General features: G+C 67.5%; 3 protein-coding genes across 13 annotated transcripts in view; 1 reads left to right on the top strand and 2 right to left on the bottom strand.

Annotated features, from left to right (window-relative positions):
• Nucleotides 1-8,546, top strand: part of LOC141737260 (heterogeneous nuclear ribonucleoproteins C1/C2-like) — a 14,122-nt gene extending 5,576 nt beyond the window's left edge. For 3 of the 10 annotated variants that reach the window (XM_074571929.1, XM_074571931.1, XM_074571930.1), the window contains 7 exons: nt 537-801; nt 2,730-2,844; nt 2,974-3,021; nt 5,455-5,615; nt 5,737-5,838; nt 7,430-7,587; nt 8,226-8,546. In XM_074571929.1, coding sequence (XP_074428030.1) covers nt 561-801; nt 2,730-2,844; nt 2,974-3,021; nt 5,455-5,615; nt 5,737-5,838; nt 7,430-7,587; nt 8,226-8,309 — 909 coding nt within the window. In that variant the 5' untranslated portion in view covers nt 537-560 and the 3' untranslated portion in view covers nt 8,310-8,546. Of the gene's footprint in view, nt 1-64; nt 802-2,729; nt 2,845-2,973; nt 3,022-5,454; nt 5,616-5,736; nt 5,839-7,429; nt 7,588-8,225 lie in introns of those variants that run through there. The other 7 variants (XM_074571932.1, XM_074571933.1, XM_074571928.1 and 4 more) reach the window with 6 other exon arrangements.
• A 792-nt stretch (nt 8,547-9,338) lies between these two features.
• On the bottom strand, nt 9,339-17,652 carry TTC5 (tetratricopeptide repeat domain 5). Of its 2 annotated transcripts, none has more exons than XM_074571922.1 (10): nt 17,399-17,652; nt 16,445-16,640; nt 15,151-15,362; nt 14,218-14,458; nt 13,432-13,523; nt 12,472-12,528; nt 12,009-12,155; nt 11,302-11,525; nt 10,541-10,685; nt 9,339-9,634 (listed from the first exon to the last, which is right to left on the bottom strand). In XM_074571922.1, the coding sequence occupies exons 1-10, from the start codon at nt 17,486-17,488 to the stop codon at nt 9,464-9,466; spliced, it is 1,575 nt and encodes a 524-aa protein (XP_074428023.1). In that variant the 5' UTR covers nt 17,489-17,652; the 3' UTR covers nt 9,339-9,463. The 2 variants fall into 2 exon arrangements, with proteins under 2 accessions (XP_074428023.1, XP_074428024.1); XM_074571923.1 differs by having other exon boundaries at nt 9,343-9,634; nt 14,218-14,350; nt 17,399-17,651.
• A 1,246-nt stretch (nt 17,653-18,898) lies between these two features.
• On the bottom strand, nt 18,899-27,181 carry OSGEP (O-sialoglycoprotein endopeptidase). Its single transcript, XM_074571940.1, has 11 exons — nt 26,934-27,181; nt 26,075-26,194; nt 25,306-25,481; nt 24,366-24,461; nt 22,745-22,794; nt 22,227-22,305; nt 22,073-22,138; nt 21,113-21,203; nt 20,068-20,143; nt 19,600-19,698; nt 18,899-18,987 (listed from the first exon to the last, which is right to left on the bottom strand). The coding sequence occupies exons 1-11, from the start codon at nt 27,046-27,048 to the stop codon at nt 18,948-18,950; spliced, it is 1,008 nt and encodes a 335-aa protein (XP_074428041.1). The 5' UTR covers nt 27,049-27,181; the 3' UTR covers nt 18,899-18,947.
• Between the last annotated feature and the right edge of the window lie 11 nt (nt 27,182-27,192).

Raw genomic sequence — 27,192 nt, 5'->3', positions numbered from 1 at the left:
GGTGCCACCACCATCCATGGTCCCGGGAGGTGCCACCGCCCGGGAGGGTGCCACCGGGGGGATGGGCCCAGGAGGTGCCACCACCATCCGTGGTCCTGGGAGGTGCCACCACCACCCAGGAGGTGCCACCGGGGATGGGCCCGTGGAGGTGCCACCACCATCCATGGTCCTGGGAGGTGCCACCACCCAGGAGGTGCCACCAGGGATGGTCTTGGGAGGTGCCACCACCATCCGTGGTCCTGGGAGGTGCCACCACCATCCGTGGTCCCGGGAGGTGCCACCACCACCCAGGAGGTGCCACCAGGGATGGGCCCATGGAGGTGCCACCACCATCCATGGTCCTGGGAGGTGCCACCATCCAGGAGGTGCCACCAGGGATGGTCTTGGGAGGTGCCACCACCATCCGTGGTCCCGGGAGGTGCCGCCAGGGATGGTGCCATGGAGGTGCCACCACCAGCCCGTGGCCTTGGGAGGTGCCAGCGTGGCTGGTCCCATGGAGGCGCGTCCCCCTTCCCCCCCCTCGCCCCCCTCCGCAGGTGCCCCCTCTGCCCCGCCCCGCCATGGCCAGCAACGTCACCAACAAGACGGACCCTCGCTCCATGAACTCCCGGGTCTTCATCGGCAACCTCAACACGCTGGTGGTGAAGAAGAGCGACGTGGAGGCCATCTTCTCCAAGTACGGCAAGATCGTGGGCTGCTCCGTCCACAAGGGCTTCGCCTTCGTCCAGTACGTCAACGAGCGCAACGCCCGGGCGGCGGTGGCAGGAGAAGACGGGCGCATGATCGCCGGGCAGGTCTTGGGTGAGGCCCGGGGGGGCAGGGGGGGACGTGGCCACGGGGGCGGGGCGGGGAGGTCCATAGGGACCTGGGGCCGCCTTCGGTTCGGGCCTAGAGAGCTTCCGAGAGGCTCTGGAGAACTTGGAGGTGGTGCTCAAGACCATGAGGTGGTCTCGGAGGTGGCCCCCGGCCCCACAGGGGACATGGGGCCACCTCGAAACGGAGCCAGAACCTTCCGGGGGGTCCGTAGTGACGTGGGGCCACCCTCGGTTTGGCCCCGGAGAGGTTCAGAGAGGTTCTGGAGAAGTTGGAGGTGGGCTTGAAGGCCACGGGGTGGGCTCGGAGGTGGCCCCCAGGCCAACAGGGGACATCATGGAAGAGCCAGGTGGCCCTGGGATCTTCCAGGGGGTCCGTAGTGACGTGGGGCCACCCTCGGTTTGGCCCTGGAGAGCTTCAGAGAGGTTCTGGAGAACTTGGAGGTGGTCCTGAAGGCCACGGGGTGGTCTCGGAGGTGGCCCCCAGCCCCACAGGGGACACTGGGAGGCGTCCAAATGGCCCTGGAACCTTCCGGGGGGTCCATGGTGACGTGGGGCCGCCGTGGGTCTGGCCCTAGAGAGGTTCAAGGAGGTTCTGGAGAACTTGGAGGTGGTCCTGAAGGCCACGAGATGGTCTCAGGGGTGGCCCCCGGCCCCACAGGGGACATGGGGCCACCTCGAAACGGAGCCAGAACCTTCCGGGGGGTCCATGGTGACGTGGGGCCGCCGTGGGTCTGGCCCTAGAGAGGTTCAGGGAGGTTCTGGAGAACCTCGAGGTGACCTTGAAGGCCACGAGATGGTCTCGGAGGGGGCCCCCAGCCCCATAAGTGCCCCCGGCGCCCCATAAGTGACACCCCCCCCCCCCCCCCAGGGCCCCTCGGTGGGGCCGTAGCGAGGGGGATCGGAAACCGCCTCCCCCAGCCCCATAGATCCCCCCAAAATCGCTTCTCCTGCCCCATAGATCCCCCTGAAACCCCTCCCCAGCCCCACATCTGCCCCATAGATCCCCCAAAACCCCCTTCCCAGCCCCATAGATCCCCTCAAAACCCCCCCAAATCGTGCTAAAACTGCCCCGATTCCCTCCCCAGCCCCATAGATTGCCCCATAGCCCCTCCCCAGCCCCACGGCCGCCCCATAGATTCCGCTCAAACCCCTCCCCAGCCCCATAGATCCCCCTGAAACCCCCCAAAACCCCCCCAAATCGTGCTAAACCTGCCCAAAACGCCTCCCCAGCCCCATAGATTCCCTCCCCAGCCCCATAGATCGCTCCATAGCTCCTCCCCAGCCCCACATCTGCCCCATAGATCCTGTAAAACCCCCTCCCCAGCCCCATAGATCCCCCCCAACCCCCCCCAAATCGCGCTAAAACTGCCCCACATCCCTCCCCAGCCCCATAGATTGCCCCAGAGCCCCTCCCCAGCCCCACGGCTGCCCCATAGATTCCCCTCAAGCCCCTCCCCAGCCCCATAGATCCCCCTGAAACCCCCCAAAACCCCCCCAAATCGTGCTAAACCTGCCCAAAACCCCTCCCCAGCCCCATAGATTCTTTGCCAGCCCCATAGATTCCCTCCCCAGCCCCACGGCCGCCCCATAGATTCTGCTCAAACCTCTCTCCAGCCCCATAGATCCCCCCAAAACCCCCCCAAATCGTGCTAAACCTGCCCAAAACCCCTCCCCAGCCCCATAGATTCCCTCCCCAGCCCCATAGATTGCCCCAGAGCCCCTCCCCAGCCCCACGGCTGCCCCATAGATTCCCCTCAAGCCCCTCCCCAGCCCCATAGATCCCCCCCGAAACCCCCTCAAAACCCCCCGAAACCCCCTCAAAACCCCCCGAAACCCCCCTCGAAACCCCCCCCACACGCGCCCCTGCCCCCCACGCGCCCCTGCCCCACACGCGTGGCTGCCTCTGCCCCACAGATATCAACCTGGCGGCCGAGCCCAAGGTGAACCGGGGCAAGGCGGGGGTGAAGCGCTCGGCGGCCGAGATGTACGGGTCAGTAGCCGCCCCACCTTCTCCGTCCCCCCTCGTCAGGTCGGGACCCCCAACTTCCATTCTTTTCACCCCCCCCCTTCCTGCCCCATAGATCCGTGGGGCGGCCCCCTCGTCCTGCCCCACGAGCGCTCTGACGAGGGGGGGTTTGTTATTCTCGCCGCCCCACAGATCGTCCTTCGACCTGGACTACGACTTCCAGAGGGATTACTACGACCGGTGAGCCCTGCCCCACGGAATGTGTGGGGCTGGGACCCATAGCGGAGCGGGGGGGGGGTGTGGGTGGGGGGGGGTGTTCTCCCCCCAGGGTGGGGGAGGTGTGTGTGGGGCGGGTGGGGGGGGGGTGAGCTGCCCCATAGAAAGCCGGGAGAACGGCTCTCCGGCCCCATAGCGCCTCCCCTGCCCCATAGCTGCCCCATAGATCCCCCCCCAAACCCCCTCCCCAGCCCCACGGCTGCCCCATAGATCCCCCAAAACCACCTCCCCAGCCCCATAGATTCCCCCACAAACCCACCAAAACTCGTCTCCAGCCCCATAGATTGTTCTGTAGCCCCTCCCCAGCCCCATAGATCCCCCAAAACCCCCTTGAGACCCCCCATAACCCCCCAAAACCCCTCTCCAGCCCCATAGATTCCCTCCCCAGGCCCATAGATCCCCCAAAGCCCCTCCCCAGCCCCATAGATGCCCTCCCCAGCCCCATAGATTCCCTCCCCAGCCCCATAGCTTGCCCCATAGCCCATCCCCAGCCCCATAGATCCCCCCGAAACCTCCTCAAGACCCCCCATAACCCCCTAAAACCCCTCCCCAGCCCCATAGATTGCTCCATAGCCCCTCCCCAGCCCCATAGGTCCCCCCAAAACCCCTCCCCAGCCCCATAGATTGCTCTGTAGCCCCTCCCCAGCCCCTTAGATCCCCCCCAAACCTCTCCCCAGCCCCATAGATTCCCTCCCCAGCCCCATAGATCCCCCCAAAACCCCTCCCCAGCCCCATAGATCCCCCCAAAACCCCCCAAAAAACCCCCAAAACCCCTCCCCAGCCCCATAGATTGCTCCATAGCCCCTCCCCAGCCCCATAGGTCCCCCCAAAACCCCTCCCCAGCCCCATAGATTGCTCCATAGCCCCTCCCCAGCCCCATAGATCCCCCCATAGCCCCTCCCCAGCCCCATAGATCCCCCCAAACCTCTCCCCAGCCCCATAGATGCCCTCCCCAGCCCCATAGATGCCCTCCCCAGCCCCATAGCTTGCCCCATAGCCCCTCCCGAGCCCCATAGATCCCCACGAAACCTCCTCAAGACCCCCCATAACCCCCTAAAACCCCTCCCCAGCCCCATAGATTCCCCCAAAACCACCTCCCCAGCCCCATAGATCCCCCAAAACCCTCCAAAACCCCTCCCCAGCCCCATAGATTCCCTCCCCAGCCCCATAGCTTGCCCCATAGCCCATCCCCAGCCCCATAGATCCCCCCGAAACCCCCTGGAGACCCCCCAGAACCCCTCCCCAGCCCCATAGATCACCCCATAGCCCCTCCCCAGCCCCATAGATGCCCTCCCCAGCCCCACAGATCCCCCAAAAGCACTCCCCAGCCCCATAGATTCTTTCCCCAGCCCCATAGATTGGTCCATAGCCCCTCCCCAGCCCCATGGCTGCCCCATAGATCCCATAAAACCACTTCCCCAGCCCCATAGATGCCCTCCCCAGCCCCATAGAGCGCCCCATAGATGCCCTCCCCAGCCCCATAGAGCGCCCCATAGCCCCTCCCCAGCCCCATGGCCACCCCATAGATCCCCAAAAACCACCTCCCCAGCCCCATAGATGCCCCTGAAACCCCCCAAAGCCCCTCCCCACCCCCATAGATTCCCTCCCCAGCCCCATAGATCCCCCCACAAACCCACCAAAACTCGTCTCCAGCCCCATAGATTGCTCTGTAGCCCCTCCCCAGCCCCATAGATCCCCCAAAACCCTCTTGAGACCCCCCATAACCCCCCAAAACCCCTCCCCAGCCCCATAGATTCCCTCCCCAGCCCCATGGGCCCTCCCGAGCCCCATAGATCCCCCCGAAACCCCCTCAAGACCCCCCATACCCCCCTAAAACCCCTCCCCAGCCCCATAGATCCCCCAAAACCCCCTCAAGACCCCCCATAACCCCACAAAACCCCTCCCCAGCCCCATAGATCCCCCCCCAACCTCTCCCCAGCCCCATAGATTGTGCCATAGCCCCTCCCCAGCCCCATGGCTGCCCCATAGATTCTGTAAAACCCCTCCCCAGCCCCATAGATCTCCCCCCAAACCCCTCCCCAGCCCCATAGATCCCCCCCAAAACCCCTCCCCAGCCCCATAGATCCCCCCAAAACCCCATCAAAACCCCTCCCCAGCCCCATAGATCCCCCCAAAACCCACCCAAAACCCCTCCCCAGCCCCATAGATCCCCCCAAAACCTCCCCAAAACCCCTCCCCAGCCCCATAGATCCCCCCAAAACCTCCCCAAAACCCCTCCCCAGCCCCATAGATCCCCCCAAAACCCCCCAAAAACCCCCCAAAACCCCTCCCCAGCCCCATAGATCCCCCCAAACCCCCCCAAACCCGCCCCCCGTTTCTGCCCCCGACCCCCCCCCGTCTCTGGGGCGCCCCCCAAGTGACGCCCCCGCCCGGCAGCATGTACAGCTACCCGGCGCGCGTGCCCCCGCCGCCCCCCATCGCCCGCGCCGTCGTCCCCTCCAAGCGCCAGCGCGTCTCGGGCAACACCTCGCGGCGCGGCAAGAGCGGCTTCAACTCCAAGAGCGGCCAGCGCGGCTCCTCCTCCAAGTCCGGCAAGCGTAAGGCGTGGGGCGGGCGGCCGTGGGGCGGGCGGCCGTGGGGCGGGCGGCCGTGGGGCGGGGGAGCCCTTTCGGGGCCAGTTCCCGGGGTTTTGGGTCTTCACTCGGGCCCCGCCGGCAGTGAAGGGCGACGACCTGCAGAGCATCAAGAAGGAGCTGGGGCAGATCAAGCAGAAGGTGGACGCGCTGCTGGAGAGCCTGGAGAAGATCGAGAAGGAGCAGAGTAAGGGGGCGGCCCCACACGCGTGGGGCGGACCCATAAGTGCGGGAAAAAGGGGGAAGAGACGGGGTTTCGGGGGAGAAAACGGGGTCTCCGGGGTGAAAACGGGCTGGGAATGAGGGGTTTTGGAAGGGTTTTCGGAGGTTTCTGCCCCATAAGTGCGCCCCATAGATCGTCCTCTGCCCCACACGTGTGGGGCGGACCCATAAGTGGAAAAAAAGGGGGAGAAAGTAGGGTTTCAGGGGAGAAAACGGGTTGGGAACAGGGGTTTTTGAAGGGTTTTTGAGCAGTTCGAGGGGGTTTCTGCCCCATAAGTGCGCCCCATAGATCGTCCTCTGCCCCACACGTGTGGGGTGGACCCATAAGTGGAAAAAAAGGGGCGAAAACAGGGTTTTGGGGGCGAAAAGAGGCTGGGAACGGGGGTTTTTGAACGGTTCTTGAGCGGTTCGAGGGGGTTTCTGCCCCATAAGTGCGCCCCATAGATCGTCCTCTGCCCCACACGTGTGGGGCGGACCCATAAGTGGAAAAACAGGGCAAAAACAGGGTTTCGGGGGCGAAAACAGGCTGGAAACAGGGGTTTTGAAGGGTTTTTGAGCGGTTCGAGGGGGTTTCTGCCCCATAAGTGCGCCCCATAGATCGTCCTCTGCCCCCTATGTGTGGGGCGGACCCATAAGTGGAAAAACAGGGCAAAAACAGGGTTTCGGGGGCGAAAACAGGCTGGAAACAGGGGTTTTGAAGGGTTTTTGAGCGGTTCGAGGGGGTTTCTGCCCCATAAGTGCGCCCCATAGATCGTCCTCTGCCCCACACGTGTGGGGTGGACCCATAAGTGGAAAAAAAGGGGCGAAAACAGGGTTTTGGGGGCGAAAAGAGGCTGGGAACGGGGGTTTTTGAACGGTTCTTGAGCGGTTCGAGGGGGTTTCTGCCCCATAAGTGCGCCCCGTAGATCGTCCTCTGCCCCACACGTGTGGGGCGGACCCATAAGTGGAAAAAATGGGGTGAAAACAGGCGTTTTGGGGGAGAAAACGGGGTTTCAGGGGGCGAAAACGGGCTGGGAATGGGGGTTTTGAAGGTTTTTGAGCAGTTCGAGGGGGTTTTTGCCCCATAGATGTGGGGCAGCCCCACACGTGTGGGGCGGACCCGTAAGGGGCAAAATAGGGGGAGAAAACGGGGTTTTGGGGGGCAAAAACGGTCTGGGAATGGGGGTTTTTGAAGGGTTTTCGGAGGTTTCTGCCCCATAAGTGCACCCCATGGATGCGTGGATCCTGCCCCACAGATCCCCCCCGAACCCCTCTCCAGCCCCACAGCCCTTCCCCAGCCCCACAGCTGCCCCATAGATGGCACCCAAACCCCTTCTAATCACTTCCCAGCCCCACACCTGCCCCACAGATCCCCCCCGAACCCCTCTCCAGCCCCACAGCTGCCCCATAGATGGCACCCAAACCCCTTCTAATCACTTCCCAGCCCCACACCTGCCCCACAGATCCCCCCCAAACCCCTCCCCAGCCCCACAGATCCCCCCCGACACCCCCTCCCCCGGCCCCCCGGCTGCCCCACGCCGGGTCCCAGCCCCCCCCGCCCCGTCTCTGCCCCACAGAGCAGAAGGGGGAGAAGGCGGAGGAGGAGTTGGGGGGCGGCTCGGCCAAGAAGGAGGAAGGGGGCGGCGGGGCCAAGGCGGAGGCGGGGGGCGAGGACTCGGCCGAGGAGGGCGACCTGCTGGACGACGAGGAGGCCGAGGAGCGGGGGGACGACCAGGTCAGACCCACGGAATCTATGGGGCGGAGGCGCGGGGCGGACCCACGGGAGGCGTGGGGCGAGGGGAGGTTGCGGTTGGGGGGGGTGGGGGGCCAAGATCGGGGGCGGATCGAGGCGGGGAGGGGGGTGGGAATGGGGGCCAGACCCATAGAATGTGTGGGGCGGACCCATAGAATCTATGGGGCCAGCCCCACTGAAGGCGCCCGTTACTTTGCCAAGTTGCTGGGGCACCTCCGCTGACTCCATGGGGCCTGCCCCACTGACTCCATGGGGCCCGCGCCACGGAATCTATGGGGCTGCCTCACGGAATCTATGGGGCTGCCCCACGGAATCTATGGGGCCAGCATCTCCAGATTTCCCCCCCACCCCGTGACCTTGCCCAGTCGCTGGGGGGCTCCATGGACTCAACGGGCCGATCTTGCGGCACCTCTGGGTCTGCCCCATGGAATCTGTGGGGCTGCCCCATAGAATCCGTGGGGCCAGCCCCGCTGGATGCACCCGGGGCCTTGCCGAGTCGCTGGGGCGGCTCCGTTGACGCCCATCGCCTCTGTGGGGCTGCCCCGGCATCTATGGGTCTGCCCCACAGAATCTGTGGGGCCAGCCCCCTAAGTGACCCCCGCCTCCGTCTCCCCCCACAGCTGGAGTCGCTGAAGGGGGACGAGAAGGAGGCGGAGGAGGGGGAGGACGACCGCGACAGCGCCAACGGGGAGGACGATCCCTGAGCCCCACACCCTGCCCCACACCCCGCCCCACACCCTGCCCCACACCCGCCGTGCTCGTGCTCTCGTGACCCCAACCCCCCCATCCCCCCCTTCCCCCCCCCCCCCAAAACCCCCCCGACCTCCCCCTGCCCCATAGCTGTCGGTCCCGCCCCACACCCTGCCCCACAACCGCCCCCCGACCCCCAACCCCTGGGATTTTGATACCTCGGCGGCCATTAAAGGACGGATGGTTTGTAACTTGGGGGGCTGACCCACGGCGGGACCCGCGGCACCCCTCTCCCGCCCCGCGGGGCTGCTTCTGCCCCACAAGTGCCCCAGGGCCAGTTCTACGGGGGTGTTTCTGCCCCATAGCCCCGCTCCTGCCCCACAGCTGGCCCTATAGGGTGTTCCTGCCCCATGGCCAGCCCTATAGGGCTGTTCCCGCCCCACAAGTGCCCCAGAGTCAGCTGCGTAAGGGGGTTTCTGCCCCATAGCAAGGCCCGTATGGCTGATCCCGCCCCACAAGTGCCCCATAGCGAGCCCCACAGCCCTGCTCGTGCCGTACAGCCGGCGCCATGGGGCGGCTCCTGCCCCACGGATCCCCCGCGGGCCCTTCCCAACATGGCGGCGCCCATGGGTGGGGTGGGTGTGCCCTGACCCTCCCAAGATGGCAGCGCCCACGGGAGCGCTCCTTCCGTACGCAAGATGGCGGCGCCCAGGAGGGAGCTCCCTCCGTACCCAAGATGGCGGCGCCCGGGAGGGGGCTCCCTGACCCTCCCAAGATGGCGGCGCCCACGGGAGCGCTCCTTCCGTACGCAAGATGGCAGCGCCCAGGAGGGCGCTCCCTCCGTACCCGAGATGGCGGCGCCCAGAGCGACCCCTCCCAAGATGGCGGCCGTCCCAGCCCTTTATTAACAAAGGGGGGGGGGGGGAGGAGGTGTAATTAGCCCCGGGGACGGGGGGTGATTAGCCCCGGGAAGGTGTTAATTAAGGCTTGGGGAGTGTTAATTACCCCCCCCCCCCCCCCCCCCCCCCCCGAGGGCATTAATTAGCCCCTGGAATGTGACAATTAAACGCTGGGGGGGGGGGGGGGGGGGGAACATGACTTGGGGCCTAATTACCCCCTTGGGTGGGGGCCAATCAACACCCTTGGGGGGGTAATTGCCCCCTGGGGCCTAATTGCCCCCGTGGGGGGTGGCCGCCCCCGGGGGCTGCCGGGGGCCGGGGGGGCCGGGCTCGTTCAGCAGCGCCAGGCGGGGGGGGGCCAGCGCCGAGGGGGGGACGCGGCGCCCGTTAACGACCAGCGACAGCGGCGAGGCCACGCGGATCCCCGTGAAGGAGAACGTCTGCCGACCAGCGCCGACCAGTACGGACCAGTACGGACCAGCGCCGACCAGTACGGACCAGTACGGACCAGCGCCGACCAGTACGGGCCAGTACGGACCAGTGCGGGCCAGTACGGACCAGTACGGGCCAGTGCGGGCCAGTACGGACCAGTGCGGGCCAGTACGGGCCCGCGGGAACCACCCCCCAGTGCCCACCAGTATGGACCAGTGCCCCCAAACCCCCTCCAGTCCCCCCCAGTCCCTCCCAGTCTCCCCAGTCCCCCCCAGTATATCCCAGTCCCCTCCCAGTCCCCCCCAGTCCCTTCCCAGTCTCTCCCAGTCCCCTCCCAGTCCCCTCCCAGTATATCCCAGTCCCTCCCAGTCCCCCCCAGTCCCCTCCCAGTCCCCCCCAGTATATCCCAGTCCCTCCCAGTCCCCTCCCAGTTCCTCCCAGTCCCCTCCCAGTCCCTCCCAGTCCCCTCCCAGTCCCCCCCAGTCCCTTCCCAGTCCCCTCACAGTCCCTCCCAGTATATCCCAGTCCCTCCCAGTCCCCTCCCAGTCCCCCCCAGTATATCCCAGTCCCCCCCAGTCCCCTCCCAGTCCCCCCCAGTATATCCCAGTCCCTCCCAGTCCCTCCCAGTCCCCCCCAGTCCCCTCCCAGTCCCCTCCCAGTCCCCTCGCAGTCCCTCCCAGTCCCCTCCCAGTCCCTCCCAGTATATCCCAGTCCCCTCCCAGTCCCTTCCCAGTCTCTCCCAGTCCCCTCCCAGTCCCCTCCCAGTCCCCCCCAGTCCTTCCCAGTCCCCCCCAGTATATCCCAGTCCCTCCCAGTCCCTCCCAATCCCCCCCAAATCCCCTCCCAGTCCCCTCCCAGTCCCCCCCAGTCCCCCCAGTCCCCCCCAGTGCCCCCAGTGCCCCCAGTGCGGGTACCTGTCCCTGGTGGCAGAGCTGGTGCTGGCGCAGGAGGGGCTCGGGCAGGGCCAGGGCGTCCCCCACGGCCAGGCCCCAGGCGGGCGCCGCGTTGTACACGGTGACGGCCGCCACCGCCCCCCCCCCGTCCCGCAGCCCCACCGCGCTGGGGGACACGGGGGACACGTCAGGGGGGACACGTCGGGGGGGACGGGGGGGGGACATGGGGGGGACACGGGACACGTCGGGGGGGACGACACTTTGGGGGGTTCGGGGACGTTAAGGCCACATTTGGGGCCATTTCGGGGCCCTTTGGGGCCATTGAGGACCATTTGGGGACGTTAAGGCCACATTTTTAGCCATTTTGGGGCCATTTTTGGCCATTTCAGGGCCATTTGGGGACACTTGCCGGCCATTTGGAGCCGTTTTTGGCCATTCTGGGGCCATCTGGGGACATTTTTGGCCACTTTGGGGCCATTTTTGTCCATTTGGGGGCCACTTTGGGCCATTTCAGGGCCACTAAGGCCACATTTGGGGCCATTTTGGACCATTTGGGGCCATTTCAGGGCCATTTTGGCCACATTTGGGGCCATTTTCAACCATTTAGGGCCGTTTTTGGCCATTTCGGGGCCATTTGGGGCCACTTTGGGGCCATTTCAGGGCCACTAAGGCCACATTTGGGGCCGTTTTGGACCATTCTGGGCCATTTCGGGGCCATTTGTTGCCGTTTCGGGGGTGGGGGAGGGGCCATGGGGGGAGGGGCCACGTCTGACGTCACTCACTAGGGGACCCCCCCGGGGGGGACGAGGGTGAAGAGGACGCGGCCCAGCAGGACGCGGTGGGGGTTGGGCCCGGGGCGGAGGGCGGGGATGGGGGAGGGGCGGAGGGGGGACACGCCCCCCTGGGCCACGCCCCCTCCCGCCTCGGCCACGCCCCCCAACGGGCCCAGCAGGGACGGGGGGAGGGGCCCCGACAGCCCCCGCCGGCGCTTGCCCCGGAGATTGCCCTGGGGGGGGGGGATAGACCAGTATGGACCAGTATGGACCCATAGAGACCAGTACGGACCAGTATGGACCACTATATGGCCCCCATTCCCCCTCCCAGTCCCTCCCAGTATAGCCCAGTCCCTCCCAGTGTCCCCAGATCCCCTCCCAGTCCCCTCCCAGTCCATCCCAGTCCCTCCCAGTATAGCCCAGTCCCTCCCAGTCCCCTCCCAGTGTCCCCACATCCCCTCCCAGTCCCTCCCAGTATAGCCCAGACCCTCCCAGTCCCCTCCCAGTGTCCCCAGATCCCCTCCCAGTCCCCTCCCAGTCCATCCCAGTCCCTCCCAGTATAGCCCAGTCCCTCCCAGTCCCCTCCCAGTCCCTCCCAGTGCCCCCCAAGCCCCTCCCAGTCTCCCCCAGTGATCCCAAAACCCCTCCCGGCCTCTCCCAGTATATCCCGGTCCCTCCCAGTGCCCCCCCCCCCGCCCCGTTCCCCGGGCTCTCACCCCATTGGCCAGCAGCCCGCAGAGGGCGCCCAGGAAGCGCAGCAATTGGTTCTGCCTCCGCCGGGGCTCCGCCCACCCGGGGCTCAGAGCCGCCGCCCGGCCCAGCCCCTCCAGCGCCGCCCCGAACCGCTCCTGGTACTGCAGCAGCTGCGCCCCCATTGGCTCAGCCCCCCGCTTCCGGGGCGGGGCCACGACGAAGCCACGCCCCCTCCCCCACCGCGAGGCCACGCCCCCTCACAGCCCCTAAGCCACGCCTCCCCCGAAACCACGCCCCCTGCCTTAAGCCACGCCCACGCCCACGGGAAACCACGCCCCCTTAGGGGAGGCCACGCCCCCTTAGGGGAGGCCACGCCCCCTCGGGGGTCGCACACGCTCCTCGAAGACCAGGCCCCGCCCCCCACCCGGCCAGGCCCCGCCCCCCCGGCCAGGCCCCGCCCCCCGCGGCTCCCCATTGGCCACTCACGGTGGCGCGGTTGAGGTGCAGGTCCGGGTTATTGGCTGCCGCCGGGTCCACCCGCTCCTGCGGGGGGCGGGGCCAAAGGGGGGTCAGGGACACGCCCCCCCCCCGCCCCATAGCGACCCCCCCCCCGCCCCATAGACCTGCCCCATAGTGACCCCCCTGCCCCATAGCGACCCCACCCTGCCCCGTAGACCTGCCCCATAGTGACCCCTCTGCCCCATAGCGACCTCCCCCCCCACCCCACAGACCTGCCCCATAGCAACCTCCCACCCCGTAGAGCCGACCCACAGCGGCCTCCCGCCCCACAGCGACCCCTCTGCCCCATAGATGTGGCCCCTGGCGACCCCCTCTGCCCCCCCCCCCAGACTCACCCCATAGTGACCGTGTGCCCCATAGGCCCACCCCATAGCGACCCCTCTGCCCCATAGTGATCCCCCTGCCCCATAGCAACCCCCCTGCCCCATAGACCTGCTCTATAGCGATCCCTCTGCCCCATAGCAGCCCCATAGCAATCACCCTGCCCCACAGCGACCCCCCCCCCTCCCCATTGCAAACCCCCAGCCCCATAGATCTGCCCCATAGCAACCTCCTGCCCCATAGCGACTCCTCTGCTCCATAGATCTGCCCCATAGTGACACCCCAGCCCCACAGCAAGCCCTCTGCCCCACAGCCCTGCTCTATAGTGACCCCTCTGCCCCACAGATATGCCCCATAGCGTCCCCTCTGCCCCACCGACCTGCCCCATAGCAACCCCCCTCCCCCACAGCAAACCCCCAGCCCCATAGCGCCCCCCTCTGCCCCACCGACCTGCCCCATAGCGAACCCCCAGCCCCACAGATACGCCCCATAGCGCCCCCCCCCGCCCCCCCCGCCCCACAGACCTGCCCCGTAGCGACCCCCCAGCCCCACAGCCACCCCCCCCCAGCCCCATAGCGCCCCGCCCCATAGATGGGCCCCACATACGGCCTGGGCGTAGGCCCCCAGGGCGCGGCGGGCGGCGTCGGGGCTCTGCCCCCCGGCGAAGAAGAGGGAGACGTAGGCGTTGCCCAGCACGTCTGGGGCGGGGGGACGGGGGGGTCAGCCCCACGGCGACCCACGGCCAGCCCCACGGCAACCTCCGGCCAACCCCCAGCCCCCCCAAATCCTCCTCTTAATCCCTCCCAGACCCACAGCGACCACCCCCACAGGAACGGTCTGCCCCATAGCACACCTCACAGCCCCATAGCGGCCTCCTCTGCCCCACAGCATACCTCCCAGACCCATAGCAACCCCCTCTGCCCCATAGCATACCTCCCAGACCCATAGCAACCCCCCCCAGCCCCACAGCTGCCCCCCAAGTGCCCCCAAACTCCCTTTTATCCCCCCCAAACCCCCCTGGGGCCCCACCCCGACACCCCCCCCGCCCCATAGCGACCCCCCCACCCCATAGCGACCTTCCCAGCCCCATAGCGACCCCCTCCAGCCCCATAGCTGTCCCCCAAGTGCCCCAAAACCCCCCCCATATCCCCCCCCAAACCCCCTTTTATCCCCCCCAAACCCCCCCAGGGACCCACCCCGGCACCCCTCCCGCCCCATAGCGACCTTCCCAGCCCCATAGCGACCCCCTCCAGCCCCATAGCTGCCCCCCAAGTGCCCCAAAACACCCCCCATATCCCCCCCCAAACCCCCTTTTATCGCCCCCCCCCAACCCCCCCCCCACCCCATAGCGACACCCCCCCCCCCCCGCCCCATAGCTGCCCCCCAACTGACACCAGGAGCGTCCGTCTGTGGGGTCGCAGCGGACGGCGGCCTCGGCCTGCGCCAGGCTCTCGCGCAGGTCCCCCCCCGCGCCCCCCGCCCGCAGCGCCATCGACAGCAGCCGCCGGCCCTCCGCCTCCTCCCCCTGCCGGGAGAAGTGTGGGGCTGGACCCCCAAGTGTGGGGCAGACCCACGGCGGGGGGAGGGGGGGAGACCCATAGGAGGGGCCCATTTTGGGGGGAGGGGGGAACCCCTGGTTTGGGGGGGGTTGGAGACGGGTTGGGGAGGGGGAGAGCTGGACCCATAAGTGTGGGGCTGGACCCCCCGAAGTGTGGGGCAGACCCATAGGCGAGGGGGAAGCCCTCCCCCCCCTCCCCCCAGCAGTGCCGCGACCCCCCCCCCCCCGCCCCATAGATCCCCCTCAACCCCCCCCCAGACCCCAAAATCGCCCCATAGACCCCCCAAATCCCCCCACAGACCCCCCCCAAATTGCACCACAGACACCCCATAACCCCCCAGCACCCTGACCCCCCCCACCCCATAGACCCCCCCCAGCACCCCATAACCCCCCCACAGACCCCCAAATCCCCCCCAAACCCCCCCAATTTGCCCCATAGACGCCCCAAAATCCCCCCATAGACCCCCCCGAATCCCCCCCCCAGCACCCCGACCCCCACCCCGATCCCCCCCTCGCCCCATAGACCCCCCCCAGCGCCCCATAACCCCCCCACAGACCCCCAAATCGCCCCCAAACGCCCTAACCCCCCCAATTCGCCCCATAGACCCCCCCCAAATCGCCCCATAGACCCTCAAATCCCCCCCCCAGCACCCTGACCCCCACCCTCACCCCATAGACCCCCCCCCAGCACCCCATAACCCCCCCAAAACCCCCCCATAGACCCCCCAAATCGCCCCCCCAGACCCCCGGATCGCCCCCCCACTCACGTGCTGCAGGGCCCCCCCGAAGCAGGCCCGGGCCCCCTCCAGGTCCCCCCGGCGCCACTTGAGCTCCCCCAGTTGGATCCAGGCCCGGCCCAGCCCCGGCTCCAGTTTCAGAGCCCGACTCAAGGCCTCTTCCGCCCGGCCCCACGCCGTGGGGCAGACCCCCAAGGCTCGCCCCACCAGCACCAGCGCCCGGCCCCGGCCCGCGGGGGACACTGGGGAAAGGCCGGGACACACACACACACACACACAGGGGTTGGGGGGCGCCCCACAGCGAGGGGAAGGGGCTATGGGGCAGGGGAGGGCCGGGGGTGTAGGCCTGAGGCCTGGTCGCGGCCTACTGGGGACGCTGGGGGGGGACTTTGGGGTCCGGGACCGGGGGCTATGGGGCTGGGGAGGTGTCTATGGGGCTGGGGAGGGGGGTACGGGGTAATAAAGGGGGTCTATGGGGCAGGGGAGGGCCGGGGGTGTAGGCCCGAGGCCTGGTCACGGCCTACTGGGGACACTGGGGGTCTATGGGGCAGGAAAGGGGATCTATGGGGCAGAGGTGGGGTCTATGGGGCAGGAAAGGGGGTCTATGGGGCAGGAATGGGGGTCTATGGGGCAGGGGAGGGGATCTATGGGGTAGAGGTGGGGGCTACAGGGCAGGAAAGGGGATCTATGGGGCAGAGGTGGGGTCTAGGGGGCAGGAAAGGGGGTCTATGGGGCAGGGGAGGGGGTCTATGGGGCACAGGTGGGGGTCTATGGGGCAGGGGAGGGCATCTATGGGGCAGAGGAGGGGTCTATGGGGCAGAGGTGGGGTCTACGGGGCAGGAAAGGGGGTCTATGGAGCAGGAATGGGGGGTCTATGGGGCAGGAAAGGGGTTTATGGGACAGGGAAGGGAGTCTATGGGGCAGAGGAGGAGTCTACGGGGCAGGAGAAGGGGGATCTATGGGGCAGGGGAGGGCTCTGTGGGGCTGCCCCATAGCGGGAGCAGGACATACAATGGGGCTGGGAGGGGGCGTGGCCTGGGGGCTGGGAGGGGCGTGGCCTCAGAAGGGGGCGTGGCCACCGGGTAAACACGAGTCTACGGGGAGGGGGCGTGGCTTAGGGGTGAATGAGGGTCTGTGGGGGCGTGGCTTGGGGCGGAGGGGGCGTGGCCTCGCCGTTAGCTGGCGGGAGGGGGCGTGGCTTGAGGAGGGGGCGCGGCCACGGGGTGAATGGGGGGCTGCGGGGAGGGGGCGTGGCTTGGGGCGGAGGGGGCGTGGCTTGGGGCGGAGGGGGCGTGGCTTAGGGGCGGAGGGGGCGTGGCCTCACCCTGCACGGCCTCCATGCGCCGCAGCGTCTCCTCCATGGCCTCCTCCAGGGGGTCCCGGCGGGGGGGGGGGGAGCGGGTTTTGGGGTCCCGGGGGGGGTCCGGGGGGGGCTCATCGGGGTCAGGGGGGTCCCCGGGGTCCCCCTCGGGGGCGGGGGGGAGGCCATCGCGGAAGTGGAGCAGCTCCGTCACCAGCTCCTGGGGGGGGGGAGGCACCCAAGTGTGGGGACCCCCCCTCAAAAAAGGGGACCCTCCCCCAAATCCCCTCAAAGTCCCCCAAAAAAGGGACCCAGGAGCCCGGGACCCCCCCAAATCCCGTCAAAGTTCCCCAAAAAAGGGACCCAGGTGACAGGGACCCCTCCCAAACCCCCCCGAAAAGGGAGCCAGGAGCCCGGGACCCCCCCAAATCCCCTCAATGTGCCCCAAAAAGGGACCCAGGAGCTCGAGACCCCCCCAAAAAGGGACCCAGGAGCCCGGGACCCCCCCAAATCCCCTCAAAGTCCCCCAAAAAAGGGACCCAGGAGCCCGGGACCCCCCCAAATCCCCTCAAAGTCCCCCAAAAGGGACCCAGGAGCCCGGGACCCCCCCAAATCCCCTCAAAGTCCCCCAAAAAAGGGACCCAGGAGCCCGGGATCCCCCCAAATCCCCTCAAAGTCCCCCAAAAAAGGGACCCAGGAGCCCGGGACCCCCCCAAATCCCTCAAAATCCCCCCAAAAGGGACCCAGGAGCCCAGGACCCCCCCAAATCCCCTCAGAAAAAGGCCCCATAAAGGGGAAACCCCCCAGATCCCCTCAGAAAAGGGCCCCGGGAGCCCGAGCCCGCCCCCCCCCACAACAAGGCCCGCGGATAAAACAACATCCCCGCGCCCCCCCCCGCGAAAAAACCCGACCAACCTGACAGAAACCCCCCCGCAAATACCCTCCCGCCGCCCAAAAATAAAAGAAAATAAACCAAACCTCCAACTTCTTCAGCGCCTCCTCGTCGCCGTCCCCCCCCTCGGCCGCCGCCGCCGCCGCCGCTTCTTCCTCCTCCGCGGGCGCCGCCATCTTGGCCCCCCCCCCCCCGTCCCCTCAGCGCCCCCCGGAGGCCGGGAGGACCCGCGAGCGGCGGCGCATGCGCGGGGGAAATTAAAAAAAAACCCTTTTTTTGCCCTCAAAAAATCAGCGGTTTTGGGCAGGCGGCGCCGAGGACACGCCCCAGGTGGCGGCCAACACCCCCCCCCCCCCCCCCCCCCGCCACAGCCAAGATGGCGGCCGGGCCCACAAAGGACCCCCCCCCCCCCCCCCCGGACACGCCCAAGATGGCGGCGGGCGGGACGCGCCCGGTTTTCCCCCCGATTTCCCCCCAAAAATCTCCAAATCCGCCCCCAAATTCCCCCCCTTTTCCCCCCGCCCCAAAATTTCCCCCCCGATTTCCCCGATAATCCCCGAAGTTCCCATGAAAACCCTCCTGCCCCACAGCGACCCCCCGCCCCCTTCCCGCCCCCTTCCCGCCCCGTTTCCGCCCCGTTTCCGCCCATTTCCCCCCGTTTCCCCCCATTTCCGCCCCGTTTCTGCCCCGTTTTCCCCCATTCCCGCCCCGTTCCCGCCCATTTCCCCCCATTCCCGCCCGTTTCCGCCCATTTCCGCCCCGTTTCCCCCTATTTCTACCCCATTTCTGCCCCGTTTTCCCCCGTTTCCGCCCCATTTCCGCCCATTCCCGCCCCATTTCCCCCTATTTCCGCCCCGTTCCTGCCCATTTCCCCCCGTTTCCCCCCATTTCCGCCCCATTCCTGCCCCGTTTCCCCCCGTTCCCGCCCCGTTTCCGCCCATTTCCACTCATTTCCGCCCCATTTCCCCCTATTTCCGCCCCATTCCTGCCCCATTTCCCCCCGTTCCCGCCCTGTTCTCGCCCCGTTTCTGCCCATTTCCGCCCCATTTCCCCGGTTTCTGCCCATTCCCGCCCCATTCCCACCCCATTTCCCCCATTTCCCCCCGTTTCCGCCCCATTTCTGCCCCGTTTCCCCCCGTTTCCGCCCCATTCCCGCCCATTTCCCCCCATTCTCGCCCCGTTCCCGCCCACCTCCCCCCGTTTCTGCCCATTTCTGCCCCGTTTCCCCCCATTCCCACCCATTTCCGCCCTGTTTTCCCCCATTCCCACCCCGTTTCCCCCCGTTTCCGCCCCATTTCCCCCATTTCCCCCCATTTCTGCCCATTTCCCCCATTTCCGCCCTGTTTCCCCCATTTCCCCCCGTTCCCGCCCATTCCCGCCCCGTTTCCCCCCATTCCCGCCCCGTTCCCGCCCATTTCTGCCCCGTTTCCGCCCCATTTCCCCCCGTTTCCCCCGTTTCCGCCCCATTTCCCCCCATTTCCGCCCATTTCCACCCCGTTCCCGCCCATTTCCCCCCGTTTTTCCCCGTTTCCCCTCTCCCCTTCCTGCCCCTCCCCCCCCCCCCACTGAGGAGGCGGAGCCGGGGGTGGGGGAGGGGCGGGTTTATTGGGGGGCGGGGGTGGGGGAGGGGCGGCCTCAGTCCCGCCACGTGACCTCGACCTCGTCCGTGCGGTACCTGGGGGGGGGGGGAAGGTCAAAGGTCAGATGGGCCCCGCCCCGCCCCACAGATGTGGGTCCCGCCCCCTATATATGGGTCCCCACCCCCTATATGTGGGTCCCAGCCCCATAGATGTGGGTCCCGCCCCCTATATATGGGTCCCCAGCCCCTATATGTGCGTCCCCGCCCCCTACATATGGGCCCCAGCCCCCCGTATGTGGGTCCCCGCCCCCTATATGTGGGTCCCAGCCCCATAGCTGGGGGCCCCACCCCCTCCATGTGGGCCCCAGACCCCTATCTGTGGGTCCCCGCCCCCTATATGCGAGTCTCGGCCCCACAGACGTGCGTCCCGCCCGCTACAGGTGGGTCCCAGCCCCGCGTGTAGGCCCCAGCCCCCCATACGTGGGTCCCACCCCGTAGATATCGCTCTCACCCTTGTACGTGTGGGTCCCAGCCCCATAGATGGGGGTCCCGGCCGCCCAGATGGGGGTCCCAGCCCCATAGATGCGGGTCCCAGCCCCCCATACGTGGCTCCCAGCCCCATAGATGTGAGCCTGCACCCCCCCCCCCATCTGTGGGTCCCAGCCCCCCAAGTGTGGGTCCCGGATGCCGGGGTCCCCCCCCCCTCACCTCTGGGTGATCCCTGATTGGTCGAGCTCCGTCACTTGTCCCGCCCTCAGCATCTCCCACCCGGCCTGGGCGATCATGGCCCCGTTGTCCACGCAGTACCTGCCCCATAGATGTGGGGCACAGCCCCATAGATGGATGTGGCTCCCACCCCCCCATATGTGGGCCCCAACCCCCCCCCGTACGTGGGTCCCGCCCCATATCGCTGGGCCCCGGCCCCTCTATGTGACTCCCGGCCCCACGGATGTGGGTCCCAGCCCCATAGATGTGGGTCCCGGCCCCATAGATGTGGGTCCCGGCTCCCTATATAAAGGCCCAGCCCCCTGTATGTGGGTCCCACATCAAGCGATGTGGGCCCGGCCGCCTATATATGGGTCCTAGACCCCTGTATGTGGGTCCCAGCCCCATAGATATGGCTCCCACCCCCCTCTATGTGGGTCCCAGCCCCATAGATGTGGGTCGCGGCCCCACCTCTCGTCCGTGGGGCAGAGCTGGGCCCCCCGGGCGCTGCACATCGTCTGCAGCATCTCCTGGAGCCGGCGGTTACCTGGGGAGAGCTGCCCCATAAGTGTGGGTCCCACCCCCTATATATGGCGCCCAGCCCCATAGATGCGGCTCCCATCCCCCATATGTGGGTCCCAGCCCCCGTACGTGGGTCCCAGCCCCATAGATGTGGATCCCGCCCGCTATATGTGGCTCCCAGCCCTCCATATGTGGGTCCCAGCCCCATAGATGTGGTTCCCAGCCCCATAGATGTGGATCCCACCCCCTATATATGGCTCCCAGCCCCATAGATGTGGCTCCCAGCCCCATAGATGTGGTTCCCAGCCCCATAGATGTGGCTCCCGCCCCCCATACATGGCTCCTAGCCCCCCATATGTGGCTCCCAGCCCCATAGATATGGCTCCCAGCCCCATAGATCTGGCTCCCGCCCCCCATACATGGCTTGTAGCCCCCCATATGTGGCTCCCAGCCCCACAGATGTGGGTCCCGCCCCCTATATGTGGCTTCCAGCCTCCCCTATGTGGCTCCCAGCCCCACAGATGTGGGTCCCGCCCCCCCATACGTGGCTCCCAGCCCCATAGATGTGGTTCCCAGCCCCATAGATGTGGGTCCCAGCCCCATAGATGTGGCTCCCGCCCCCCATACATGGCTCCTAGCCCCCCATATGTGGCTCCCAGCCCCATAGATGTGGGTCCCGCCCCCTATATGTGGCTCCCAGCCTCCCCTATGTGGCTCCCAGCCCCACAGATGTGGGTCCCGCCCCCCCATACGTGGCTCCCAGCCCCATAGATGTGGCTCCCGCCCCCCATACATGGCTCCCAGCCCCATAGATATAGGTTCCCAACCCCATAGATGTGGGTCTCGCCCCCTATATGTGGCTCCCAGCCTCCCCTATGTGGCTCCCAGCCCCATAGATGTGGCTCCCGCCCCCCATACGTGGCTCCCGCCCCCCATACGTGGCTCCCAGCCCCCCGGCAGTGGGTCCCGCCCCACAGCTGTGGGTCGCACTCACAGGCCACGCCGCCCACCAGCAGCAGTTGTGGGGCGCGGGTCAGGGCCAGCGCTCGCTCCGACACCTCGGCCAACATGGCGAAGGTCGTCTCCTGGTGGCCACCCCGGGCCCGTCAGTAGCCACCGGCCCCCGGCGGGGTCACGGGACCCACGGAGGGGCAACCCCCCCCCCCCCCGCCCCCATTGGCCACAGACCCCCTTCGGTGGCCAAAAAAACCCTTTGGTAGCCCCAAATCCCCTTCAGTAGCCGCAAAAACCCCTTTAGTAGCCCCCAACCCCCCTTTAATAGCCCCCAAAAGCCCTTTAGTAGCCCCAAAACGCCCTTTAGTAGCCCCAAACCCTCTTTAGTAGCCCCCAAAGCCCTTTAATAGCCCCCAAACCCATTTAGTAGCCCGCAAATCCCTTTAGTAGCCCAAAACCACCCTTTAATAGCCCCAACTCCCCGTTTAGTAGCCCCAAACCCCCCCTTCAGTAGCCCCCAAACCCCTTCAGTAGCCTGAAACCACCCTTCAGTAGCCCCCAACCCCCCCTTTAGTAGCCCCAAACCCCCTTTAGTAGCCCCAAAACCCCCTTTTAGTAGCCCCCAGACCCCCTTAGTAGCCCAAAACCACCCTTCAGTAGCCCCCAAACCCCTTTAGTAACCCCAACCCCCCCTTTAGTAGCCCCCAAACCCACCTTTAATAGCCCAACCCCCCCTTTAGTAGCCCCAAACCCCCCTTTAGTAGCCCCAAACTCTCCTTTAGTAGCCCTAAAACCAGTTGAGTAGCCCCCAAATCCCTTTAGTAGCCCCAAAACCCCCTTTAAGAGCCCCAAACCCGCCTTTAGTAGCCCCAACTCCCCCTTCAGTAGCCCGAAACCACCCTTCAGTAGCCCCAAACCCCCCTTTAGTAGCCCCCAACCCCTTCAGTCGCCCCCCCCACCCCCCCTTTCGCTAGCCCCCCTCGCCCTTTCACTAGCCCACCTGGAGGGAGAAGCAGAGGTCCTCGCGGGTGGCCTCTCCGCTAGCCAAAAGCTTGGGGGTGATAGCCTAAAGGGGAGGGGGGGTGAGCCCCGGAGGCCTGGGTGCCCCCCCCCCCCCCCCCTTTTTGGGCTACCTGGGGCCCCTCCTGGGCTACCTGGAGGTGGGAGAGGAGCCCGGAGAAGGAGACGTCCATCCCCTTGACCACGTAGGGCAGGTCCACCAGCCGCTGGCCCCTGCGGCCACCAAGGGGGCTAGTGAGGGGGGCTGGCGGGGGGGCTAGTGAAGTGGGGGTTGGGGCTACTGAAGGGGGCGTCGGGGCTACTAAAAGGGTTTTCGGGCTACTAAAGGGCCATTTCGGGCTACTAAAAGGGGGTTTGGCCTACTGAAACGGGGGTTTTGGGCTACTAAAGGGGGGTTTGGGGCTACTAGAGGGAGATTTGGGGCTAACAAAAGGGGTTCGGGGCTACTGAAGGGGGTTTGGGGCTACCGAAGGAGAATTTGGACTACTAAAAGGGGGTTTGAGGGCTACTAAAGAGAGATTTGGTGGCTACTACAAGGGGTTTTGGGGCTACTGAAAGGGGGTTTGGGGCTACTAAAGGGGGGTCGGGGGCTGCTAAGGGTCCGTGGCTCCCAACCTGGGCCTCGTGGCTACCAAGCCCCCCCCCCGCTCACCTCTTGGCCAGCTGCTCGATGTTGTAGCCGGGACTGGGGTCGTTGGGGATCTGCGGGGGGAGACGGGGGTTAGAGGGGACCCACCTCCGTGGGGCTGGACCCACGTCTATGGGGCAGGGGGGGCCCAGGTGCCCGGGGGACCCACATCTATGGGGCTGGGACCCACATCTATGGGGAAGGACCCACACCTATGGGGCTGGGACCCGCATCTATGGGACTGGGACCCACATCTATGGGGCAGGGGGCGCCCAGGTGCCCGGGGGACCCACATCTATGGGGCAGGAACCACATCTATGGGGCAGGACCCACATCTATGGAACTGGGACCCACATCTATGGGGCTGGGACCCACATCTATGGGGCAGGGGGGACCCAGGCGTGTGGGGGACCCACATCTATGGGGAAGGACCCACATCTATGGGGCTGGGACCCGCATCTATGGGACTGGGACCCACATCTATGGGGCAGGGGGGACCCAGGTGCCTGGGGGACCCCCATCTATGGGGCTGGGACCCACATCTATGGGGCAGGAACCACATCTTTGGGGGTGGGACCCATATCTATGGGGCTGGGACCACATCTATGGGGCTGGGACCCACATCTATGGGGCAGGGGGGACCCAGGCGTGTGGGGGACCCACATCTATGGGGAAGGACCCACATCTATGGGGCTGGGATCCCAATCTATGGGGCAGGGGGCGCCCAGGTGCCCGGGGGACCCACATCTATGGGGCTGGGACCCACATCTATGGGGCAGGGGGCGCCCAGGTGCCCAGGGGACCCCCATCTATGGGTCTGGGACCCCAATCTATGGGGCAGGGGGGGCCCAGGTGCCAGGGAGACCCCCATCTACGGGGCTGGGACCCCCATCTATGGGGCAGGGGGGACCCAGGTGCCAGGGAGACCCCCATCTATGGGGCTGGGACCCACATCTATGGGGCAGGGGGCGCCCAGGTGCCAGGGAGACCCACATCTATGGGGCTGGGACCTGCATCTATGGGACTGGGACCCGCATCTATGGGGCAGGGGGCGCCCAGGTGCCTGGGGGACCCCCATCTATGGGTCTGGGACCCACACCTATGGGGCAGGGGGGACCCAGGTGCCAGGGAGACCCACATCTATGGGGAAGGACCCACACCTATGGGGCTGGGACCCACATCTATGGGGCTGGGACCCGCATCTATGGGGCAGGGGGGACCCAGGTGCTCGGGGGACCCACATCTATGGGGCTGGGACCCGCATCTATGGGGCAGGGGGGACCCAGGTGCCAGGGAGACCCACATCTATGGGGCTGGGACCCCAATCTATGGGGCAGGGGGGACCCAGGTGCCAGGGGGACCCCCATCTATGGGGCTGGGACCCGCATCTATGGGGCAGGGGGGACCCAGGTGCCCGGGAGACCCCCATCTATGGGGCTGGGACCTGCATCTATGGGGCAGGGGGGACCCAGGTGCCAGGGAGACCCACATCTATGGGGCTGGGACCCGCATCTATGGGGCAGGGGGGGCCCAGGTGCCCGGGAGACCCCCATCTATGGGGCTGGGACCCCCATCTATGGGGCAGGGGGGGCCCAGGTGCCAGGGAGCCCCCCCTCTGTGGGTGGGCCCCGGCGCCGTGGGGCACCTGGAGCAGGCGGGCCAGGCGGTCGAGGCAGTTGCCCAGGGCCAGGTCGAGGGTCTCCCCCAGGATGCGGTACCGGCCCCGCGAGAACGCCAGCACCTGGGCGGGGCACGCCCCACGTCACGTGACCTCCCCGCCCCCCCCCGGCACCCCCTGACGTCACGTCCCCGCCCCACGCCCCCCCGTGACATCACGTGCCACCCCATGACGTCACGTCCCCGCCCCACGCATCCCCATGACATCACGCGTCACCCCATGACATCATGTCCCCGCCCCACGCCCCCCCGTGACATCACGTGTCACCCCATGACATCATGTCCCCACCCTGCACCCCCCCGTGACATCACGTGTCACCCCATGACATCATGTCCCCGCCCCGCGCCCCCCCGTGACATCACGTGTCACCCCATGACATCACGTCCCCGCCCCATGCCCCCCCGTGACATCATGTGTCACCCCATGACATCATGTCCCCGCCCCACACCACCCCGTGCCGTCACACGTCACCCCATGACATCACGTCCCCGCCCCGCGCCCCCCCGTGACATCACGTGCCACCCCATGACATCACGTCCCCGCCCCGCGCCCCCCCGTGACATCACGTGCCACCCCATGACATCATGTCCCCGCTCTGCACCCCCCTGTGACATCACGTGCCACCCCATGACATCATGTCCCCGCCCCACGCCCCCCCGTGACATCACGTGCCACCCCATGACATCATGTCCCCGCCCTGCACCCCCCCGTGACATCACGCGCCACCCCATGACATCATGTCCCCGCCCCACACCCCCCCGTGACATCACGTGCCACCCCATGACATCCCATCCCCGCCCCACACCCCCCTGTGACATCATGCGCCACCCCATGACATCATGTCCCCGCCCCACGCCCCCCCGTGACATCACGCGCCCCCCCCGACGTCACGCCCCCCCCGGGTCACCTGGGTGTTGCCGCCGCTGACGTAGAGCACGAGGGGGTCGCGGGCGCGGGCCAGCAGCCGCCCCATCTCGATGTGCCCCAGGCAGTGGTTGACCCCCAGCAGGGGGCGGCCCCACAGCTGGGCCAGCGTCCGGGCCACCGCGGCCACCACCGCCAGCGGGGCCCCCATCCCCGGCCCTGCGCCGGCCACACGCTGAGCGCGCGCCACCGACACGCCACCGACACGCCACCGACACGCCAGGGACACGCCAGGGACACGCCAGGGACACGCAACCCCCCATCCCCCCCCCCCACACCCACCCACCGCCCCGGGGCCCGCGGGTGGGACCGACACGCCAGGGACACGCCAAGGACACGCCAAGGACACGCCAGGGACACGCCAGGGACACGCCAGGGACACGCCAGGGACACACAACCCCCCATCCCCCCCCCCCACACACCCACCCACCGCCCCGGGGCCCACAGGTGGGACCGACACGCCAGGGACACGCCACCAACACGCCAAGGACACGCCAGGGACACGCCACCGACACGCCAAGGACACGCCAGGGACACAGTAAGGTCCCATGGGGCGGGGGAGGGGCCGATGGGGGTCCCACGTGTGGGTCTGGGGTCGCACACGCCACGGACACGCCAAGGACACGCCAAGGTCACGTGACCCGGGCGCCTCCCGGGGGCTCCCGTGGGGCTGGGGAAGGGCCACCCCCCACCCCCGCCGTCCCAGGGCATGCAAATGAGATGCAAATGAGGGCCCGGCCCCGCCCGCCCACCTCGTGTGAAGGCGACGGCGTCGATGTCACAAGGGCGGAGCCGGGCGTCGGCCAGGGCCCCGCCCACCAGCCCCAGCACCGCCCCCCGGTGGTGCCGCGCCGTGGGGCCGGGGGCGAAGCCTGGGGGGGGGTGACGTCACACGGGGGGCGGGGTCACGGGGGTGACGTCACGGGGGGGTCGGGGGCAGTGGTGACGTCACAGGGGGGCGGGATGATGTCATGGGAGGGGAGGACGTCACAGGGGGAGGGGCTGTGATGTCACGGGGTGGGGGGGAGTGGTGACGTCACGGGGGTGCGAGTGATGTCATAGGAGGGGGTGACGTCACGGGGGGGTCGGGGGCAGTGGTGACGTCACAGGGGGGCGGGACGATGTCATGGGAGGGGGGGACGTCACAGGGGGAGGGGCTGTGATGTCATGGGGTGGGCCGGGGGGGGTGCTGACATCACGGGGGGGGGGCGGGATGACGTCATAGGAGGGACTGGGGGGAATGATGTCATGGCAGGGGGCGTGGCATCACGGGGAGGGGCTGTGACGTCACGGGGGGGTGTGATGTCACGGGAGGGGAGGGGGGGGCCGCGGGGGACCGGTGACATCACGGGGGGGGGGTCTCGGGATCCCGGGGGAGGTGACGTCATAGGAGGAGGTTGGCATCACGGGGGGGGGAGGAGGAGTGATGTGGGGGTGACGTCACTGTGGGCGGGGCGCGGGGGGGGGAGTGACGTCGGGGGGGCGGGAAGGAGGAGTGACGTCACGGGGGGGTGTCTCTAGGCCGGGAGTGACGTCACCCCCGGGGGGGGGGGGAAGGGGGGGGAGAAGGAGCCGCGCGGGGAGGGTCGGTAGTGACGTCAGCGGCCTCACCGGTCCCGGGCGGCGTGACGTAGGTGGCGCGGCGGTTGCTGAGGATGACGCCATCGCGCACCACCCCCGCCCCCACCTTATTGGCGGAGCCCTCCAGCCCCAGCACCGTCGGCATGACGTCACAGCGCTCCCGTCGCCCTCCCGTCGCGCCCTGACGTCACCGCCCGCTCTTCTCCCGCTCCTTCCCTCTCCCGCCGCGCGCCGCGCGCCACCAGCGCGTCACTTCCCGCCCGGAAGTGACGCCGCTTCCTCCCTCAGC

The sequence above is a fragment of the Larus michahellis genome, unplaced genomic scaffold, assembly GCF_964199755.1.
Source record: "Larus michahellis unplaced genomic scaffold, bLarMic1.1 SCAFFOLD_53, whole genome shotgun sequence".
Taxonomy (NCBI): Eukaryota; Metazoa; Chordata; class Aves; order Charadriiformes; family Laridae; genus Larus; species Larus michahellis.
Note: the sequence above shows the minus strand (reverse complement) of the source record. Positions and strands in the feature narration are given on the sequence as shown.